This window comes from Pristiophorus japonicus, chromosome 13 (genome assembly GCF_044704955.1).
Source record: "Pristiophorus japonicus isolate sPriJap1 chromosome 13, sPriJap1.hap1, whole genome shotgun sequence".
Classification (NCBI taxonomy): Eukaryota; Metazoa; Chordata; class Chondrichthyes; family Pristiophoridae; genus Pristiophorus; species Pristiophorus japonicus.
In genome coordinates, this window is record NC_091989.1 from 25,213,133 (window position 1) to 25,236,311 (window position 23,179).

At 47.0% G+C, this 23,179-nt stretch overlaps 1 protein-coding gene across 1 annotated transcript; it reads right to left on the reverse strand.

Moving 5' to 3' along the window:
• Positions 1–1,114: 1,114 nt before the first annotated feature.
• arsa (arylsulfatase A) lies at positions 1,115–22,231 on the reverse strand. Its single transcript, XM_070897278.1, has 7 exons — positions 21,815–22,231; positions 19,482–19,941; positions 18,359–18,528; positions 13,861–13,985; positions 13,043–13,170; positions 5,591–5,693; positions 1,115–3,327 (listed from the first exon to the last, which is right to left on the reverse strand). Exons 1-7 carry the CDS (start codon positions 22,021–22,023, stop codon positions 3,029–3,031), a joined length of 1,494 nt encoding a protein of 497 aa, XP_070753379.1. The 5' UTR covers positions 22,024–22,231; the 3' UTR covers positions 1,115–3,028.
• Between the last annotated feature and the right edge of the window lie 948 nt (positions 22,232–23,179).

Sequence of the window (23,179 nt, forward strand, 5' to 3'; positions counted from 1 at the left end):
AACTTCCATGAAAGCACCTGATCTGCTACATTCAAGGACCACCAAACCAAGGCCAGCAATAAATGCCAAAAACTGGACAACTGGGGTAGGCAAATACTTTCATCCAGGGGCACCTGTCTTACCAGTCCCACACTCTGCTCAAAACACCAGGACTGATGCACAACCACCACTAATAACTGGCTGATCCCAAGGCTGTTACACTCATTTCAACTCAGGGCAACTAGGGATGGACAATAAATGCCGGCCTTGCCAGTGACACCCACATCCCGAGAACAAATAAAAAAAACAGCGGCTCTGACGCTGTGAGCTTGAGCGAGTGAATGAACGAATGGAATCGGAGCTCCTTGGCAGGAGCCCGATGCCTTCTCCAGGCACCTGAGATGACGCAGAATGTTGCTCGCTGTTGCCAACTCTCCCTGATCATTTCTGGCAGTCTTTAAACAGTCGATCATGTCCAAGGTCTGTTTTTGGGGATAAGTCGAAATACTGGACATGAGCACAAAGCCAGAGAAACATTCTATTTCATTTCATGTTCAGGCTCACTCTCCCCTCACCTGAAGGTGCTGACTCATGCTGGGGCTGACTCACCCACCCCTCGCTCTGTCTCTCCCCCTCCACCTTCGTTCCGTCAGCTATGACTCAATGGGCAGCTCACTTACCTCAGAATCAGAAGGTTGTATATCCAAGTCCCACTCCAGGAACGTGAGCACATAAATCTAGGCTGACACTCCAGTGCTGTGCTGAGGGAGTGCTGCACTGTCAGAGGTGCCGTCTTTCGTATGAGATGTTAAAAGTGGAAGCAAAAGATCCCATGGCACTATTTCGAAGAAGAGCAGGGGAATTATCCCCGGTGTCCTGGCCAATATTTAGCAATCAACACAACAAAAACAGATTATCTGGTCATTATCACATTGCTGTTTGTGGGAGTTTGATGTGCACAAGTTGGCTGCTGAGTTTCCCACATTACAACAGTGACAACACTCCAAAAGTACTTCATTGGTTGTAAAGTGCTGAGACATTCGGTGGTTGTGAAAGATGCTATATAAATGCAAGTGTTTTTTTTCCCCAAGGAACTGCAACATAATAGTTTACAAAAAGAATTTCTCCAACAGGATACATAGATATATTTATTACATCTTGAGTGTACAAAACAATCAACCAGTGATTAATTAGTGCAGTTAATTCTCCCTTCAAACATTTTAAGCTTTGCTGACTACAAGAGTGAAATGAGAACGCATCTCTTCACACAAAGGGTAGTGGAAATCTGGAACTCTCTTTCCCAAAAGGCTGCTGGGGGTCAATTGGAGATTTCAAGATCGAGATTGAGAGATTTTTGTTGGGTAAGGGTTTCAAGGGATAGGGAGCAAAGGGGCGAAATGGGCTCCCCTCTCCACTGAGAAAAAAAAACAGGAGTGCCCTTGTCTAAGATCTCGAACATTAAGGTTAGGGAAGCGGAGGTAAAGTATTGTTTAGGTGACACCAAGATTGGGTTTTAAAAGCCTGTTGATTGTAGAAACGAGGGGAGACAGAGCCGGGGAGGGGGGAAAGACAGGGCGAGAGAAGGAGTTCCACAGTGTGTTGCGGCCCTGTTGAAGCATGAGCCATAGAGTTGCAATGCATCTCGATTTCAACACAATGAGGATTGCAGGGATGAAGGAGTGTGGGTAGGATGGCAGATTTGGAACTTAAGATCGCAATATTATCAACTCTGGTCAAAAAACAATACACACGAGTAAATAACATAACAACTTGTATTTATATAGCGGCTTTAACGTAGTGAAACTTCACAAGGCGCTTCACAGAAGTATTATGAGATTAAAAAATTGACACTGAGCCGCATAAGAAGAAATTAGTGGTGGTCAAAGGGGTAGGTTTTAAGGAGTGTCTTGAAGGAGGAAAGAGGTAGAGAGACGGTGAGGCAGAGAGGTTTAGGGAGGGAATTCCAGATCTTAGGGCCGATGCAACAGAAGACATGGCCACCAATGGTTAAGCGATTATAATCAGGGATGCTCAGGAACAGAATTAGAGGAGCGCAGATATCTCGGGAGGGATTGTGGAGCTGGAGGAGATTACAGAGATAGTGAGGGGCGAGGCCATGGAGGGATTTGAAAACAAGGATGAGAATTTTGAAATCGAGGCGTTGCTTAACCAGGAGCCAATGAAGGCCAGCGAGCACAGGGGTGATGGGTGAGCGGAACTTTGTGCGAGTTAGGACATGGGCAGCTGAGTTTTGGATCACCTCTAGTTTACGTGGGGTAGAATGTGGGAGGCCAGCCAGGAGTGCGTTGGAATCGTCAAGTCTAGAGATAACAAAGGCATGGATGAGGACTTCAGCAGCGGATGAGCTGAGGCAAGGATGGAGAGTGGCGATGTTATGGAGGTGGAAATAGGCGGTCTTAGTTATGCTGTGGATATCTGATCAAAAGCTCATTTCAGGGTCAAATATGACCCCAAGGTTGCGAAGTGTGGTTCTGCCTCAGACAGAAGTTGGGGAGAGGGATGGAGTTAGTGGCTAGGAAATGGAGCTTGTGGCGGGGACTGAAATGGCTTCAGTCTTCCCAATATTCAATTGGAGAAAATTTCTGCTCATCCAGAACTGGATGTCGGAGAAGCAGTCTGACAATTTAGAGACCGAGGAGGGGTCGAGAAAGTGGAAGTGAAGTAGAAATAGAATAGCGAGAAAGGTAAAAAGATGCTGTAATTAATCAGAATTCGATGCAATGATTTGATTTTTCACGGCGCCCTGAGTACCTGGCTCATTTTTGCTGAGATTTTCCTTCTGCTCGAAAGGGTAAATCTCTCAATTTCGTCCTCAATCATCCCGGAGTGCCCAGACTGCGCCTCGGTTTCCAGCTGTCAAGACACTGCCGATGCTCCCCTGAGCTAGCACTCCCCTCCCCTCTTCCCACACCACGTTACCACTGACTCAGAGAGGCTCAGCAATTGTCCTTTAAGGATCAGGAGAAGCAGTCATTAGTTATAACCAAGCGCTGTTAGGCAGTATTTTGCCTTCCTTGCTTCTTCCAGTCTAGGTCTGCCTGCAGCAGCCAGGCCGTGGGCTGCATCCGGGGTTAATGCACGGTTCAAGAGCTGGGTCAACTCCTCTCTCAATTTGGCTTTCCCCAAACACCATTCCCGACTCAAACTTGACCTTTTCCTTGCGGATCTGCTCAATTATCCAACTGTAATTGGGAATGTCGGAGCTGCTGAGAGGATAGTTCTCGGAAGGATCTGCTTCCAAGTCAAAGAGCAGCGGAGGGTCATGAAAGGTGAGCAGTGCGTTCCAGTTGCAGTCATGGTCCGGGGTACTGTCACTGAGAGTGGAGCCTGGTGGGGAGAGGAATAAAAATTCGTGTCTGCAGATACCAGAATAATTTCTTTGGATGGTCTGTCCCACCGCATCTCCAAACCAATGCCAGCCTGTCACTTGGTGTTCCACACTCTCTCACACACCCCCACCCACACACAAACACACATAGTTACAGTTGGACAAACAGCGTGCAATCTCACACTCACAGTGCCGCGCGCTCGCTCGCTCGCTCTCTCACACACACACACACATACAGTGCGCTCTCACACACACAATGTGGTCTCACTCACACACACACACACACACACACACAGTGCGCGCTCTCACACACACAGTGCGCTCTCTCACACACACACAGTGCGCTCTCTCACACACACACAGTGCGCTCTCTCACACACACACAGTGCGCTCTCTCACACACACACAGTGCGCTCTCTCACACACACACAGTGCGCTCTCTCACACACACACAGTGCGCTCTCTCACACACACACAGTGCGCTCTCACACACACACACAGTGCGCTCTCTCACACACACAGTGCGCTCTCTCACACACAGTGCGCTCTCTCACACACACACAGTGCGCTCTCACACACACACACAGTGCGCTCTCACACACACACACACACACACACACACACACAGAGTGCGCTCTCTCTCAGTGTGTTCTCTCTCTCCCACACACACAGTGCGTTCTCTCTCACACACACAGTGCGCTCTCACACACAGTGCGCTCTCACACACACAGTGTGCGCTCTCTCACACACAGTGCGCGCTCTCTCACACACACACACACACACACACACAGTGTATTCTCTCTCGCACACACACAGTGCGCTCTCACTCACACACACACAGTGCGCGCTCTCTCACACACACACACACAGTGTATTCTCTCTCTCACACACACACACTCTCGCACACACAATGCGCGCTCTCTCTCTCACACACACACACACACACACACACACACACACACAGAGTGCGCTCTCACAAACACACACACACACAGTGCCGCTCTCTCTCTCATACATACACACCACACACACACACAGGGCTGCTCTCTCTCTCTCTTTCACACACACACACACACACAGTGCCGCTCTAGAACATAAGAACATAAGAATTAGGAACAGGAGTAGGCCATCTAGCCCCTCGAGCCTGCTCCGCCATTCAATAAGATCATGGCTGATCTGGCCGTGGACTCAGCTCCACTTACCCGCCCTCTCCCCATAACCCTTAATTCCCTTATTGGTTAAAAATCTATCTATCTGTGACTTGAATACATTCAATGAGCTAGCCTCAACTGCTTCCTTGGGCAGAGAATTCCACAGATTCACAACCCTCTGGGAGAAGAAATTCCTCTCAACTCGGTTTTAAATTGGCTCCCCCGTATTTTGAGGCTGTGCCCCCTAGTTCTAGTCTCCCTTACCAGTGGAAACAACCTCTCTGCCTCTATCTTGTCTATCCCTTTCATGATTTTAAATGTTTCTACAAGATCACCCCTCATCCTTCTGAACTCCAACGAGTAAAGACCCAGTCTACTCAATCTATCATCATAAGGTAACCCCCTCATCTCCGGAATCAGCATAGTGAATCGTCTCTGTACCCCCTCCAAAGCTAGTGTATCCTTCCTTAAGTAAGGTGACCAAAACTGCACGCAATACTCCAGGTGCGGCCTTAACAATACCCTCTCTCTCACACACACACACATATACAGTGCCTCTCTCTCACTCACACACACACACACACCGAGTGCAGCTCACACACACACAGTGCCGCGCTCTCTCTCTCACAGTTCCGCGCTCTCTCTCTCACACACACACACAGCCGCTCTCTCTCTCTCACACACACACACAGTGCCGCTCTCTCTCTCACACACACAGTGCCGCTCTCTCTCTCACACACACACACAGTGCCACTCTCTCTCTCTCACACACACACACACACACACACACACACACAGTGCCACTCTCTCTCTCACACACACACACAGTGCCGCTCTCTTTCTCTCACACACACAGTGCCTCTCTCTCTCTCTCACACACACACACACACACACAGTGCCGTTCTCTCTCTCTCTCTCTCTCTCACACACACACACACACACACACACACACACACAGTGTGATAGCTGATGTTGCACACAGGGATAGTCACAGTTGAACACATTCAGCTGCCCCAGTTTGTATCCCATGCACGGCATATTAGCCTCTCTCTCTCTCTCTGACACACACTAGCATACTACATGACTGGGATGTGAATCCGAGTTGACTTACCTTCAGTGAAGTAATGGGCCTTATACTGCTCGTACCGTACAGCAAAAACTCCCAGCTTCTTGCTGGTGCCGACAGGATAGTAAAACATGGTCTTCTGCTTGCTCTGCAACACATTAACAAACACGAGAGGACGTTGACGCAAGAGTTCACCAGCCAGAAATAGGAACTAATCCCATTTTCCCAGTCCCCAAGTTGAGGGACTGTCATTGCCCAGGCTACCTCTGTGCTGCAGGACGGAGTGTGGTAGCTGGCACAGTGCAGTAACTGCCTTGCTGCTGACCTGGAGCCTGCAGAGGGAGCGCCACTTGGCATTGGCACCAAGGTAAGTGTGGCCCTGCTTTAATGGCTGTCCATGGTGCCCGCTGAACTCCCAGGTAAGAAAGACTTGCATTTATATCGTGCCTTTCATAACCTTAGCACGACCCAAAGCATTTTACAGCCAATGAAGTAATTTTGAACTGTTGTCACTGTTGCAATGGAGGAAACACAGCACCTAATCTGCCCACAGCAAGCTCCCATAAGCAGCACTGAGATAATGGCCAGATAATTTGATGATAGCTGAGGGGTAAATATAAGCCAGGAAAACCACGGAGAACACTTCGAAATAGTGTCATGGGATCTTTTACGTCCACCTGAGAGGAAGGACGGGGCCTCGGTTTATTATCTCTTCCAAAACGGGTTTGTTTGACCTTGAGGCACTACAGTATAAAGCAATCCTAAAACTTACAAAAATAAAAGACAATGCACCTTAAGAGCTGTCTTTCCGCTCTCCTCCCTGGTGATAAGGTCTTGCGATTGAACAGGTTATGTTGGGTTGCTCAGAATCAGAGAATTTTACAGCAGGAAAGGAGGCCATTTGGCCCATCGTGTCTGTACCGGCTCTCTGAACAAGTTCTCCACTTACTCCCGTTCCTCTATTCTTTCCCCAGACCCTTTTACATTCTTATAGAATCAAAGAAGTTTGCAGCACAGAAGGCCATTTGACCCATTGTGTCTGTGCCGGCCGAAAAAGTCTACCCAGCCTAATCCCACTTTCCAGCTCTTGTTCCATAGCCCTGAAGATTACCCAACGTGAAGTTATTATTTGGGGGCCTATAAACTACGCCCACCAGTGACTTTTTCCCCTTACTATCTCTAATCTCCACCCACAATGATTCAACATTTTGTTCATTCGAGCCAATATCATCCCTCACAACTGCTCTGATATCATCCTTTATTAACAGAGCTACCCCACCTCCTTTCCCTTCTTGTCTATCCTTCCGAATTGTCAGATACCCCTGTATGTTTAATTCCCAGTCTTGGCCACCCTGCAACCACATTTCTGTAATGGCCACCAAATCATACCCATTTGTAATGATTTGTGCCGTCAACTCATTTACTTTATTTCGAATGCTGCGTGTGTTTAGGTAGAGTGTTTTAATACTATATTTTAAACCATGATTTTTAGTTTTGACCCCTCCTGCAGCCCCTTTATATTCATACATATTGTCCCTTCCTATCACCTTGTGGTTTACACTTACCCCAATGCTACTCTGCTCTGTTGCCTCCTGCCTTTTGCATTCTTCCTTGGGGTCCTGTTCATCTGCGCTCTCACCCACTCTAACTAGCTCAGAGCCCTCTCCTGGGTTCCGAATACTCCTCGCATTGAGGCACCGAGCTTTCAGGCTTGCCTTTTTATGACACTTTGACCCTTTAGAATTTTGCTGTACATTGGCCTTTTTGTTTTTTGCCTTGGGTTTCTCTGCCCTCCACTTTTACTCATCTCCTTTCTGTCTTTTGCTTCTGTCTCCATTTTGTTTTCCTCTGTCTCCCTGCATTGGCTCCCATCCCCCTGCCATATTAGTTTAACTCCTCCCCAACAGCACTAGCAAACACTACCCCAAGGACATTGGTTCCGGTCCTGCCCAGGTGCAGACCGTCCGGTTTGTACTGGTCCCACCTCCCCCAGAACCGGTTCCAATGCCCCAGGAATTTGAATCCCTCCCTGCTGAAGCCACGTATTCATCTGCGCTATCCTGCGATTCCTACTCTGACTAGCACGTGGCACTGTAGCAATCCCGAGATTACTACTTTTGAGGTCCTACTTTTTAAATTTAGCTCCTAGCTCCTTAAATTCGTCTCGTAGGACCTCATCCTTTTTTTAGGACAAAAATCAAGGGAATACTAGAGGCATGTGAAAAAGGAACGGCAGTAATCATGGGGGATTTTAACCTACATATTGATTGGTCAAATCAAATCGCACGGGGTAGCCTTGAGGAGGAATTCATAGAATGCATACCGGATTGTTTCTTAGAAAAGTATGTTACAGAACCTACAAGGGAGCAAGCTATCTTAGCTTTGGTCCTGTGTAATGAGACAGGAATAATAAACGATCTCCTAGTAAAAGATCCTCTCGGAATGAGTGATCACGGTATGGTTGAATTTGTAATACAGATTGAGGGTGAGGAAGTAGTGTCTCAAACGAGCGTACTATGCTTAAACAAAGGGGACTACAGTGGGATGAGGGCAGAGTTCGCTAAAGTAGACTGGGAACACAGACTAAACGGTGGCACAATTGAGGAACAGTGGAGGACTTTTAAGGAGCTCTTTCATTGTGCGCAACAAAATATATTCCAGTGAAAAAGAAGGGCGGTAAGAGAAGAGATAACCAGCCGTGGATAACTAAGGAAATAAAGGAGAGTATCAAATTAAAAACCAATGCGTATAAGGTGGCCAAGGTTAGTGGGAAACTAGAAGATTGGGAAAATTTTAAACGACAGCAAAGAATGACTAAGAAAGCAATAAAGAAAGGAAAGATAGATTCCGAAAGTAAACTTGCGCAAAACATAAAAACAGATAGTAAAAGCTTTTACAGATATATAAAACGGAAAAGAGTGACTAAAGTAAATGTTGGTCCCTTAGAAGATGAGAAAGGGGATTTAATAATGGGAAATGTGGAAATGGCTGAGACCTTAAACAATTATTTTGCTTCGGTCTTCACAGTGGAAGACACAAAAACCATGCCAAAAATTGCTGGTCATGGGAATGTGGGAAAGGAAGACCTTGAGATAATCACTATCACTAGGGGGGGTAGTGCTGGACAGGCTAATGGGACTCAAGGTAGACAAGTCCCCAGGTCCTGATGAAATGTATCCTAGGGTATTAAAAGAGATGGCGGAAGTTATAGCAGATGCATTCGTTATAATCTACCGAAATTCTCTGGACTCTGGGGAGGTACCAGCGGATTGGAAAGCAGCTAATGTAACGCCTCTGTTTAAAAAAGGGGGCAGACAAAAGGCAGGTAACTATAGGCCGGTTAGTTTAACATCTGTAGTGGGGAAAATGCTTGAAGCTATCATTAAGGAAGAAATAGCGGGACATCTAGATAGGAATAGTGCAATCAAGCAGACGCAACATGGATTCATGAAGGGGAAATCATGTTTAACTAATTTACTGGAATTCTTTGAGAATATAACGAGCATGGTGGATAGAGGTGTACTGATGGATGTGGTGTATTTAGATTTCAAAAAGGCATTCGATAAGGTGCCACACAAAAGTTTACTGCAGAAGATAAAGGTACACGGAGTCAGAGGAAATGTATTAGCATGGATCGAGAATTGGCTAGCTAACAGAAAGCAGAGAGTCGGGATAAATGGGTCCTTTTCGGGTTGGAAATCGGTGGTTAGTGGTGTGCCACAGGGATCGGTGCTGGGACCACAACTGTTTACAATATACATAGATGACCTGGAAGAGGGGACAGAGTGTAGTGCAACAAAATTTGCAGATGACACTAAGATTAGTGGGAAAGCGGGTTGTGTAGAGAACACAGAGAGGCTGCAAAGAGATTTAGATAGGTTAAGCGAATGGGCTAAGGTTTGGCAGATGGAATACAATGTCGGAAAATGTGACGTCATCCACCTTGGAAAAAACAAACAGTAAAAGGGAATATTATTTGAATGGGGAGAAATTACAACATGCTGATGTGCAGAGGGACCTGGGGGTCCTTGTGCATGAATCCCAAAAAGTTAGTTTGCATGTGCAGCAGGTAATCAGGAAGGCGAATGGAATGTTGGCCTTCATTGCGAGAGGGATGGAATACAAAAGCAGGGAGGTCCTGCTGCAACTGTACAGGGTATTGGTGAGGCCGCACCTGGAGTACCGCGTGCAGTTTTGGTCACCTTTCTTAAGGAAGGATATACTAGCCTTGGAGGGGGTACAGAGACGATTCACTAGGCTGATTCCGGAGATGAGGGGGTTACCTTATGATGATAGATTGAGTAGACTGGGTCTTTACTCGTTGGACTGCTGAAGGATGAGGGGTGATCTTATAGAAACATTTAAAATAATGAAAGGGATAGACAAGACAGAGGCAGATAGGTTGTTTCCACTGGTCGGGGAGACTAGAACTAGGGGGCACAGCCTCAAAATACGGGGGAGCCAATTTAAAACCGAGTTGAGAAAGAATTTCTTCTCCCAGAGGGTTGTGAATCTGTGGAATTCTCTGCCCAAGGAAGCAGTTGAGGCTAGCTCATTGAATGTATTCAAGTCACAGATAGATAGATTTTTAACCAATAAGGGAATTAAGGGTTACGGGGAGCGGGCGGGTAAGTGGAGCTGAGTCCACGGCCAGATCAGCCATGATCTTTTTGAATGGCGGAGCAGGCTTGAGGGGCTAGATGGCCTACTCCTGTTCCTAATTCTTATGTTATTACGGCACTTCAAGTGCATATCCAAGTACTTTTTAAATGTGATGGGTGTTTCTGCTTCTACCACCCTTTCAGATGCTCACCACCCTCTGGATGAAAAAGGTTCTCCTCAACTCACCTCCAATCCTTCTACCCATTACTTTAAATCTATGCCCCCTGGTTATTGACCTCTCTGCTAGGGGAAATAGGTCCTTCCTATCCATTCTGTCCAGGTCCCTTATAATTTTATACACCCCAATTAAGTCTCCCCTCAGCCTCCTCTTTTCCAAAGAAAACAACCCCAGCCTATCCAATCTTTTCTCACAGCTAAAATTCTCCAGTCCTGGCAACATCCTCGTAAATCTCCTCTGTACCCTCTCGAGTGCAATCACATCTTTCCTATAATGTGCTGACCAGTACAGCATGCAATACTCTAGTTGTGGCCTAACTAGTGTTTTGTACAGTTCAAGCATAAATTGGCTCTTATATTCGATGCCTTGGCTTATAAAGGAAATGATCCCATATTGCACACCAATCTCTTGTGTGGGGCTTTTGACAAGGTCCCACGCAAGAGATTGGTGTGCAAAATTAAAGCACATGGTATTGGGGGTAATGTATTGACGTGGATAGAGAACTGGTTGGCAGACAGGAAGCAGAGAGTCGGGATAAATGGGTCCTTTTCAGAATGGCAGCAGTGACTCGTGGGGTGCCGCAGGGCTCAGTGCTGGGACCCCAGCTATTTACAATATACATCGATGATTTAGATGAAGGAATTGAGTGTATCTCCATGTTTGCAGATGACACTAAGCTGGGTGGCAGTGTGAGCTGTGAGGAGGATGCTAAGAGGCTGCAGGGTGACTTGGACAGGTTAGGTGAGTGGACAAATGCATGGCAGATGCATTATAATGTGGATAAATGTGAGGTTATCCACTTTGGTGGCAAAAACACGAAGGCAGATTATCTGAATGGCGGCAGATTAGGAAAAGGGAAGGTGCAACGAGACCTGGGTGTCGTGGTACATCAGTCATTGAAAGTTGGCATGCAGATACAGCAGACGGTGAAGAAGTCAAATGGCATGTTGGCCTTCATAGCTAGGGGATTTGAGTATAGGAGCAGGGAGGTCTTACTGCAGTTGGTGAGGCATCACCTAGAATATTGTGTTCAGTTTTGGTCTCTTAATCTGAGGAAGGACGTTCTTGCTATTGAGGGATGCAGCGAAGGTTCACCAGACTGATTCCCGGGATGGCAGGACTGACATACGAGGAGAGACTGGATCGACTGGGCCTGTATTCACTGGAGTTTAGAAGGAGGAGAGGGGATCTCATAGAAATATATAAAATTCTGACGGGACTGGACAGATTAGTTGCAGGAAGAATGTTCCCGATGTTGAGGAAGTCCAGAACCAGGGGACACAGTCTAAGGATAAGGGGTAAGCCATTTAGGACCGAGATGAGGAGAAACTTGTTCACTCAGAGAGTTGTTAACCTGTGGAATTCCCTACCGCAGAGGGTTGTTGATGCCAGTTCGTTGGATATATTCAAGAGGGAGTTAGATATGGCCCTTATGGCTAAAGGGATCAAGGGATATGGAGAGGAAGCAGGAAAGGGATATTGAGGTGATGATCAGCCATGATCTTATTGAATGGTGGTGCAGGCTCGAAGGGCCGAATGGCCTACTCCTGCACCTATTTTCTATGTTTCTTTGCCTTCTTAACCACCTTATCTACCTGTCCTGCTACCTTCAGGGAGCTGTGGATATGTATTCCAAAGTCCCTCTGTCCCTCTACACTTCTCAGTATCCTACCATTATTGTATATTCCTCTGCCTTGTTAGCTCTCCCCAAATGCATTACCTCACACTTCTCTTTCAAATATTTATCCCCATCAATTTAAAAATTTATTCTGGATTCTGCTTCTTCTGGTCACAGTCCATAATTTAACAACCCTCTACACAAAAATATTGTTTCTAACCTCTCCCTTTGTTTTTTTTGGTGATGATATTAAATTGATGCCTCCAATTACCGACTCAGTGACCAGTGGAAATAATTCTTCCCCATTTACTTCATCAAAACCTTTCATAATTTTCAGCCCCTCAATCAGATGTTCTCTGAACCTTGTATGTTCGAATGTAAAGAGCCCCAGTTTCTCTCGTCTCTCATAGTAACTAAACGCTCTAATCCCTGGGATCATCTCAGCGAATCACTTCTGCATCCTCTCCGTGGCCCTGACATCCTTCCTGAAGTAACAAGCCCAAGTAACCGACACAATATTCTCGGCAGCCTTGGCAATGGCTTGTACAGGTTCACCATTATCTCTTTGTTTTGTACCCTATATACCCGTTTAGAAAACTTGGATCCCGTATGTTTTTTATTTTGACAGCTTTATCAACTTGCCTTCCCCCATTTTTCTACAGATTTACAAGTCTCTCTGCTCCATTTAAATGTTTCACATTCACTGTACATTCACTCCTTATTCATTGTCACAAAATTGTCACCATTTTGTGAAACCTCCCATTTCTCTGTATTAAATGTCATCTGATATCTCTCTGCCCAACTTCCTAACCTGTCTCTGTCCTGGTCACTTACAGTCCTCCTCAGTTAATGACATGCCTTTATTATGTCATCTGCAAATGCTAATATTGTGCCCCCTATACCCAAGTCCACGTATAAGATAGATAAACACAGATGGAGTAACAGACACAGGCAGGCAGACTGACAGATAGAGAGATGAGCCACAGTCTCAGCACTGAGCCCTGGGGTAATGTACGGTCTGAGATTTGACAACCCGCACCTTCCCATTATTGAAGAGGACGTCACTCAGGTCATATCCGTCTAGTTTGACCCGCGGAAGCTTCGCCCCCGAGAGGCTAGCAATTGTTGGCAGGATGTCCAGGGTGCTGGCCAGCTCATGGGTCACACCTGTAAACAGAGCAAACATACCCGTTAATATCTGAAAGATGACGTCCTGGTATGCATCATTCCTGACTGGCGCTGTTGTTGAAGAAATGTTTGGTAACACAATCCCATCCTCCCCGTTTAAAACAATCTCGATAACATCTGTGTTCAAAGTGTGCAGAAAGGGATTTAGTGCAAGTTTTTTGTAGAGGAACACAGCCAGGCGATGTTTCCAAAGAAAGATTGAGCAGGGATCTAATCGAGGTCTTCAAACTGATAAAAGGAATTGATAGGGTAGGGTAAATAGAGAGAGAAATGATTTCCTCTGGTGGTGGAATTCAGAACAAGGGGATGAAATCTTAAAATTAGAGTCAAGCTGTTCAGAATTGAAATCAGGAAGCACTTTTTCCCCCCACAAAGAGTAGTGGAAATCTCAAACTCTTTCTCCCAAAAGCTGTGGATGCTAGGGGTCAATTGACATTGAAATCAATAGATATTTGTTTGGTATTGAGGGATATGGTGCAAAGGCAGAAAATGGAGTGGGGTACAGATTAGCCACTGAACGAGTAACAAGGCTTCGGTCAATGCTTTTTCCCACCGGCCCTGTCTGAAGTTGACTGGAATCTTGATTGGGGCGTGGTTTAAAGGGGCTCTGGGCTGTGTTACCAGCAAAATGACACATTCCAGCTTGGAGCTTGACCAAGAGTGACGGACCTGGAGTGATCCGGCCGGGCCAGTAGGCAACAGCAGGTTCCCTCATTCCTCCTTCGTACGTGGTGGCCTTTCCGCACTTCAGCAGCCCCGCGTTCCCGCCACGTGATCTCCGCATCAGCTCCGGGCTAAAGACAAAATAGGAAGTCAGCTGAAGATGGATTCTTACTGCTACAATAACTAATCAAATCGGTCTCCTCCATCTAGGGAAACAGGACTTTTCACACCTTGCACCCGCTGTTGGGTAAACACACACCCAGGGCAGATTCAGCATGGGTTAGATACAGAGTAAAGCTCCCTCTACACTGTCCCATCAAACACTCACAGGGCATGTACAGCATGGGTTAGATACAGAGTAAAGCTCCCTCTACACTGTCCCATCAAACACTCACAGGGCAGATTCAGCAGAGGTTAGATACAGAGTAAAGCTCCCTCTACACTGTCCCAAACACTCCCAGGGCAGATACAGCAGAGGCTAGATAGAGAGTAAAGCTCCCTCTACACTGTCCCAAACACTCCCAGGGCAGATACAGCAGAGGCTAGATACAGTACACTCCGCACTCGCCTGATGTTTCTGGTATGTCTCACTGCTGTGGTCACATGCCCACTAGGACTTGGGTTGAGACTGACCAAACTCATTTCAAATGGATGAGAGCGCTTCAGTCCCGGTGAGAATCAATCCAATCCATTGTGCCACCTCAGGCGTGTACATCTAATCACCATCAGTATTGGGTTATTGAGGACAATGGTGGTTACCTTAGTGCAGCCCAGCAGAGAGTACGGACACGATGGGCCGAAATTGCCTCCTTACGTGCTGTAAATTTCTATGATTCTATGAATAGCTGACACAGTCTCAACTGGTGTCCAGCTGGTCTATATGGCTTAGTATCACACCAGGTGGTGGACTTGCCAGTAAGACCATGACTGGGGGGGGGGGGGGGGTATTTATAACAGTGCGCTTCTAACATATGTAGTGAGGCTTCAGCTCAGTGGTAACATAGAATCATAAAAAATAGGTGCAGGAGTAGGCCATTCGGCCCTTCGAGCCTGCACCAACATTTAATATGATCATGGCTGATCATACAACTTCAGTACCCCATTCCTGCTTTCTCTCCATATCCTTTGATCCCTTTAGCCATAAGGGCCACATCTAAATCCCTTTTGAATATATCTAATGAATTAGCCTCAACAACTTTCTGTGGTAGAGAATTCCACAGGTACACAACTCTGAGTGAAGAAGTTTCTCCTCATCTCGGTCTTCCCCAATATTGGGAACATTCTTCCTGCATCTAACCTGTCCAATCCCGTCAAAATTTTATATGTTTCTATGAGATCCCCTCTCATTCTTCTAAATTCCAGTGACTATAAGCCTAGTCGATCCAGTCTTTCTTCAAATGTCAGTCCTGCCATCCCGGGAATCAGTCTGGTGAACCTTTGCTCCCTCAATAGTAAGAATGTCCTTCCTCAGATTAGGAGACCAAAACTGTACACAAATATTCAAGGTGTGGCCTCACCAAGGCCCTGTACAACTGCAGTAAGATCTCCCTGCTCCTATACTCAAATCCTCTCACTATGAAGGCCAACGTGCCATTTGCCTTCTTCACCGTCTGCTGTACCTGCAAGCCAACTTTCAATGACTGATGCACCATGACACCCAGGTCTCGTTGCACCTCCCCTTTTGCAGAGGGACCTGGGGTTCCTTGTGCATGAAACTCTTTTGAGTTTACCTGCGAAAACATAAAACATGTATCCGTGCCACCCGACCTGGATGACACACACAAGACATTTACAAGGCCCTTTTTTGTTTTTTTTTTGTGGTTTTTTTTTTTGGGGCACTAAAATCAAATTTTTCCTTTTTTCCAGTGCCCCCTATAAAAGGAGAGTTCCTTGTGCATGAATCCCAAAAAGTTAGTTTGCAGGTGCAGCAGGTAATCAGGAAGTCAAATGGAATGTTGGCCTTCATTGCGAGAGGGATGGAGTACAAAAGCAGGGAGGTCCTGCTGCAACTGTACAGGGTATTGGTGAGGCTGCACCTGGAGTACTGCATGCAGTTTTGGTCACCTTACTTAAGGAAGGATATACTAGCTTTGGAGGGGGTACAGAGACGATTCACTAGGCTGATTCCGGAGATGAGGGGGTTACCTTATGATGATAGATTGAGTAGACTGGGTCTTTACTCGTTGGACTGCTGAAGGATGAGGGATGATCTTATAGAAACATTTAAAATAATGAAAGGGATAGACAAGATAGAGGCAGAGAGGTTGTTTCCACTGGTCGGGGAGACTAGAACTAGTGGGTACAGCCTCAAAATACGGGGGAGCCAATTTAAAACCGAGTTGAGAAGGAATTTCTTCTCCCAGAGGGTTGTGAATCTGTGGAATTCTTTGCCCAAGGAAGCAGTTGAGGCTAGCTCATTGAATGCATTCAAATCACAGATAGATAGATTTTTAACCAATAAGGGAATTAAGGGTTATGGGGAGCGGGCGGGTAAGTGGAGTTGAGTCCACGGCCAGATCAGCCATGATCTTGTTGAATGGCTGAGCAGGCTCGAGGGGCTAGATGGCCTACTCCTGTTCCTAATTCTTATGTTCTTATGTTCCTAATCTGTCACCATTCAGATAATATTCTGCCTCCCTGTTTTTGCCATCAAAATGGATAACCTCACATTTATCTACATTATACTGCATCTGCCATGCATTTGCCCACTCACCTAACCTGTCCAAGTCACCCTACAGCCTCTTAGCATCCTCCTCACAGCTCACACTGCCACCCAGCTTAGTGCCATCTGCAAACTTGAAGATATTACATTCAATTCCTTTGTCCAAATCATTAATGTATATTGTAAATAGCTGGGGGCAGCACTGAACCTTGTGGTACCCCACTAGTCGCTGCCTACCATTCTGAAAGGGACCCGTTTATTCCTGCTCTTTGCTTCCTGTCTGCCAACCAGTTCTCTACCCACGTCAATACATTACACCCAATACCATGTGCTTTAATTTTGCACACTAATCTCTTGTGTGGGACCTTGTCAAAAGCCCTTTGAAAGTCCAAATCCACCATATCCACTGGATCTCCCTTGTCCACTTTACTAGTTACATCCTCAAAAAATTCTAGAAAATTTGTCAAGCATGATTTCCCTTTCATAAATCCATGCTGACTTGGACCGATCCTGTCACTGCTTTTCAAATGCGCTGCTATTACGTCTTTAATAATTGATTCCAACATTTTCCCCACTACCGATATCGGGCTAACCGGTCTATAATTCCATGTTTTCTCTCCCCTCCTTTTTAAAAAAGTGGGGTTACATTAGCTACCCTCCAATCCACAGGAACTGATCCAGAGTCTATAGAATGTTGGAAAATGACCACCAATGCGTCCACTATTTCTAGGGCCACTTCCTTAAGAGCTCTGGGATGCAGACTATCAGGTCCTGGGGATTTATCGGCCTTCAATCCCATCAATTTCCCTCACACAATTTCCTGACTAATAAGGATTTCCTTCAGTTCCTCCTTCTCGCTAGACGCTTGGTCCCCTAGTATTTCCGGAAGGTTATTTGTGTCTTCCTTAGTGAAGACAGAACCAAAGTATTTGTTCAATTGGTCTGCCATTTCTTTGTTCCCCATTATAAATTCACCTGATTCTGACTGCAAGGGGAGTCAGGTTGGAGTCAGAAGGTGCAGGGTTAGAACCCAACTCCAGACAGTCCCGGAGAGTGGAGTTCTGGCTCCGAATTCCGCAATATCCACGTTCAGTGGGTGTGGGTGGCCCCCTCTCATCGTCAGGCTGTGGGAGCCCATAAAACCCTCCTCCCCCCCCATACAGGAATAACCCCCTATTAGCCGGTATAGAGATGGTTCCGGCCATGGAAGGAGCATTGACGTCATGGCCTGTCAGACTTTTAATCAGCCTGCGAATCCTTCCACTATATCACACTGTTCTCCACGGGAAGAGTGCGAAGATACAAAATGTTGACTTCTAACACAACACAGCAGCGAAAGATTCACGTAGATGGACCCTGGGCATTAGCCGGATATGGTGGTGTTATGGTTATGTTATTATGCTAATATCCAGAGAATGTGAGTTCAAATCCTACTGTGGTAGTTTGAGAATTCAAATTCAGTTTAAGAAATCGGGAAATAAAAAGCTGGCATCAGTAAAAGTGACCATGAAGCTGTGGATTGTTGTAAAAATCCAACTGGTGTGTCTCACGCTGTGGTCCTTTGGGGAAGGAAACCTGCCGTTCTTACCCAGTCTGAATTATATGTGACTCCCGTCCCACACCAATGCGGTTGACTCTTAGCTGCCCTCTGGCCTAGCAGGACAGTCAGTTGCATCAAACCACCGCCTTTACAGTCAATTAGGGATGGGCAATAAATGCTGGCCTTGCCAGAGGCGCCCACATCCCCAGAATGAATAAATGGAATTTAAAAAAACCTTCCTATTCTAACAGATCTCAGCCACAGAGAATGAACAGAATCCGTGTATCTCTAATCCAACGTACCCGTTGTCACTGGTGATGAAGACTAGCGTGTTATTCTCCACTCCGGCGTCTTGTAAAGCCTTCATTATCACCCCCACCGAACCATCAAATTCCATCAGCGCGTCCCCCAGAGGACCCCTATTGGATTTTCCTGTGAAGTCCACACTAGCAAACTGTGGATAGTGGGTGTGCTGCAAACATAGCAACAGAACATTAGGATTGCAGTCACAAGTGGCGTCTACACCCTGTGGTGAATTTTATCAGCGCGCGCACCCTGTGTGGAGCCTCACTCATCGGGAGGAGCTATTGGCGAGTCGCTGGCCACCCAATGTAATTCTCTGCCCGGTAATGCAGAGAGTGGCAGAGGGCACTGTGTCTCCATCAGAGAAGGAGCTGTACAATACACATCAAGGAATACAGTGAGGGGTGCGGAGCATTACAGGGTGATGTGCCAGCATGATCGGTATCTTCAAAAAGGTACAAATTACTACACAATCTCGATTTCTGAATTTGTTCTCTCATGTGCAGGATGTTAGTGTGTGCAGCGTGAGGTGGAATGCAGGTCACTTGCAAAGTAAATATACCTCGACACTGACCCCCTTTAACCCTCAGCCCAGCCTCAGAAGAAAAGGCGTCACTACATCGTTGTGGCATTTCCACATCAACTAGGGTCAGTGTTGTGTCACTGCCCCTCATGTCAGTGTCTAAGCCAATGTACTGCCCAATCCCCATTCTAAACTTTCAATAACATTTACAGAAGCATTATCAGACAAAGATATAAGGAGGTATTAGGACAGGTGACTAATAGCTTGGTCAAAGAGGTAGGTTTTAAGGAGCCTCTTAAAAGGAGGAAAGAGACACAGAGAGGTTTAGGGAGGGAATTCCAGAGGTTAGGGCCTCAGCAGCTGACAGCACGGCCGGCAATGGTGGAATAATGAAAATCAGGAATGCGCAAGAGGTCAGAATTAGAGGAGCGTAGAGATCTCAGAGGGTTGTTGGGTTGGAGGAGGTTAGAGAGATAGGGAGGGGCAATTCCATGGAAGGATTTGAACACGAGGATGAGAATTTTAAATTTGAGGCATTGGTGGGCCAGGTCAGCACGAGTTGAAATTTTGCCAAGATACAATGGAAAGGCTGTACTCACGTGTGATGCATAGTAAAGGAAGAACGGTTTGCGCTGCTTTGCTGCTCTCAGAATGAAGTCTCTCGCAAAGCGATTGTACAGCGGCGTGAGCGTGGGAAAGTCAACCGGCTGCTGGATAATCTTGTTATTCTTGACCAGGGGCAAGAGGACCACACCTTGTTCGCACATTCCGTAGCACTTGGTGTCTGGTGGAAAACATGTCAGGTTCTGGCAGGGCCCCATGTCGTGGGAGTACGGAACGCCCAAGAATTCATCAAAGCCCTGGTGAATGGGTAGGTAGGTCCCATTGGGCCCATAGCCCAAGTGCCACTTCCCTAGCATCGCTGTGACATATCCTTGCTGTTTCAGCAGCTCAGCGATGGTGGTTTCATTTAGCGGGAGCCCGCCCCTCGATCCAGGGTAGAACACGCCTGGGTAAACCCCCGACCGAGTGGGATAACGGCCTGTAAGCAAGGCTGCCCTAAAATGGGGAGGTAAAACATGAAGATTACCGACCAATGTAAAAATAACTCACTACACTACACTTCATTTCTAAGATATTGAGAAACCCAGGTGTAGACCCACAGTGCAGGTCATCAGCAATGGTGAACAGTGCAAGAGACAAAGGGACATCATTTAAACAGCAGTGACTGGGTCAAAAATAATAAAAATAAACCTCTCTGTCCTTGGCCTACTACATTGTTCCAATGAAGCTCAACGTAAGCTCGAGGAACAGCACCTCATCTTTTGTTTAGGGACTTTACAGCCTTCTGGACTCAACATTGAGTTCAACAATTTCAGACCATAACCTCTGTCCATATTTTGTTCACTTTTCTCTTTTTTTTACAAACCTCCTCCCGCCTTTTTATTATTTAGTGCAGCGAAGGTTCACCAGACTGATTCCAGGGATGGCTGGGCTGTCATACGAGGAGAGACTGGATCAACTGGGCCTTTATTCACTGGAGTTTAGAAGGATGAGCGGGGATCTCACAGAATCATATAAGATTCTGACGGGACTGGACAGGTTAGATGCGGGAAGAATGTTCCCGGTGTTGGGGAAGTCCAGAACCAGGGGACATAGCCTTAGGATAAGGGGTAGGCCATTTAGGACTGAGATGAGGAGAAACTTCTTCACTCAGAGAGTTGTTAACCTGCGGAATTCCTTGCCGAAGAGAGTTGTTGATGCCAGTTCACTGGATATATTCAAGAAGGAGTTACATATGGCTCTTACGGTTAAGGGGATCAAGGGGTATGGAGAGAAAGCAGGAAAGGGGTACTGAAGGAATGATCAGCCATGATCTTATTGAATGGCGGTGCAGGCTCGAAGGGCCGAATGGCCTACTCCTGCACCTATTTTTCTATGTTTTCTGTTTCCCGTGACAGTTGGTAATCATTCTGCCATCCACACCCTATCTAGACTCACCCTTTGTTTCCTAACTTGTGCTATTACCATCTCAATTTAGCCCATCATCCACTTTTGTCTCTCAAATCTCTCCTGCCTTCCAACCTGTCACAGACCTTCACTTTTGCTCTTTCCTCCCCTCCCCCTTTCAGGGTCCCAGCACTTCCTTAAAAATTTTTATATTTCGAACTTTTTCCAGTTGTGACAAAGGTCTTCGACCTGAAATGTTAACTCTTTTTGGAGTTCACCTGCAAAACATAAAACATTAAACTGTGCCACCCGACCTGGGTGACACTCCAGACATTTACAAGGCCCTTTTTTTTCCCCCCCTTTTTTTTGTTTTTTTTTCCGTTTTTTTGGGTTTTTTTTGGGCACTAAATTCACAATTTTCCCCAGTGCCCCCTATAAAAGGGAAGGGGACACTAAAAGCACCGGCAATTAAAACAAATTAAACTTTAAAACGTAAAATCAAATTAAAATTTGGTTGCCGGGCGTGATGATGCACTCCAGTCCCTCCGGTGCCCACCTCTCGCGGAAGGCCGCGAGCGTACCGGTGGACACCGCGTGCTCCATCTCCAAGGACACCCTGGACCTGATGTAAGAGCGGAAGAGAGGCAGGCAGTCAGGTTGAACGACCCCCTCGACCGCCCGCTGCCTGGACCGGCTGATGGCTCCCTTGGCCGTGCCCAGGAGCAGTCCTACGAGGAGGCCTTCGGACCTACCCGCTCCCCTCGACCTGAAATGTTAACTCTGTTTCTCTCCCCACAGGTGCTGCCTGACCCGCTGAGATTTCCAGCATTTTCTGTCTAGATAACTGGAAGTTCTTTGATATTAATCAATGCAGATTATTGATCCAGTCCCCCGCTCTCGGGTCCCCCGGGGCCCCGGTCTCCCGCTCCCGCTCCCGCTCCCCCGGTCTCCCGCTCCCGCTCCCCCGGCCTCCCGCTCTCACCGGGACGGGCTGCAGACGCTGGCCGCGCTATAGAAATCGCTGAATCTCCGGCCCGCCGCCGCCAGTCGGTCCAGGTTGGGGGTCCGGGAGCTCGGGTGCCCGAAGCAGCCCAGGTCCCCGTACCCGAGGTCATCGGCCAGGAACACCACCACCCCGGGGCCCGCGGCGGCCAGGACCAGGCCCAACAGCAGCGGCCAGAGCGGCGCCATGGGCTCGGCCAAACAAAGCAACAGTCACAATGAGAGTAATAGAGAGAGTAATCCAGGGGAGTACTGGAGAGAGAGAGAGAGAGAGAAATCCAGGGGAGTAATGGTGAGAGAGAGAGAGAGAGAGAGAGAGAAATCCAGGGGAGTAATGGAGAGAGAGAGAGAGAGAGAGAAATCCAGGGGAGTAATGGAGAGAGAGTAATCCAGGGGAGTAATGGAGAGAGAGTAATCCAGGGGAGTAATGGGGAGAGAGAGAGAAAGAAATCCAGGGGAGTAATTGGGAGAGAGAGTAATCCAGGGGAGTAATGGTGAGAGAGAGAGAAATCCAGGGGAGTAATGGTGAGAGAGAGAGAGAGAGAGAGAGAGAAATCCAGGGGAGTAATGGAGAGAGAGTAATCCAGGGGAGTAATGGAGAGAGAGTAATCCAGGGGAGTAATGGGGAGAGAGAGAGAAAAATCCAGGGGAGTAATTGGGAGAGAGAAATCCAGGGGAGTAATGGAGAGAGAGTAATCCAGGAGAGTAATGGGGAGAGAGAGAGAAAGAAATCCAGGGGAGTAATTGGGAGAGAGAGTAATCCAGGGGAGTAATGGTGAGAGAGAGAGAGAGAGAGAAATCCAGGGGAGTAATGGTGAGAGAGAGAGAGAGAGAGAAATCCAGGGGAGTAATGGTGAGAGAGAGAGAGAGAGAAATCCAGGGGAGTAATGGAGAGAGAGAGAGAGAAATCCAGGGGAGTAATGGAGAGAGAGTAATCCAGGGGAGTAATGGAGAGAGAGTAATCCAGGGGAGTAATGGGGAGAGAGAGAGAAAGAAATCCAGGGGAGTAATTGGGAGAGAGAGTAATCCAGGGGAGTAATGGTGAGAGAGAGAGAAATCCAGGGGAGTAATGGTGAGAGAGAGAGAGAGAGAGAAATCCAGGGGAGTAATGGAGAGAGAGTAATCCAGGGGAGTAATGGAGAGAGAGTAATCCAGGGGAGTAATGGGGAGAGAGAGAGAAAAATCCAGGGGAGTAATTGGGAGAGAGAAATCCAGGGGAGTAATGGAGAGAGAGTAATCCAGGAGAGTAATGGGGAGAGAGAGAGAAAGAAATCCAGGGGAGTAATTGGGAGAGAGAGTAATCCAGGGGAGTAATGGTGAGAGAGAGAGAGAGAGAGAGAAATCC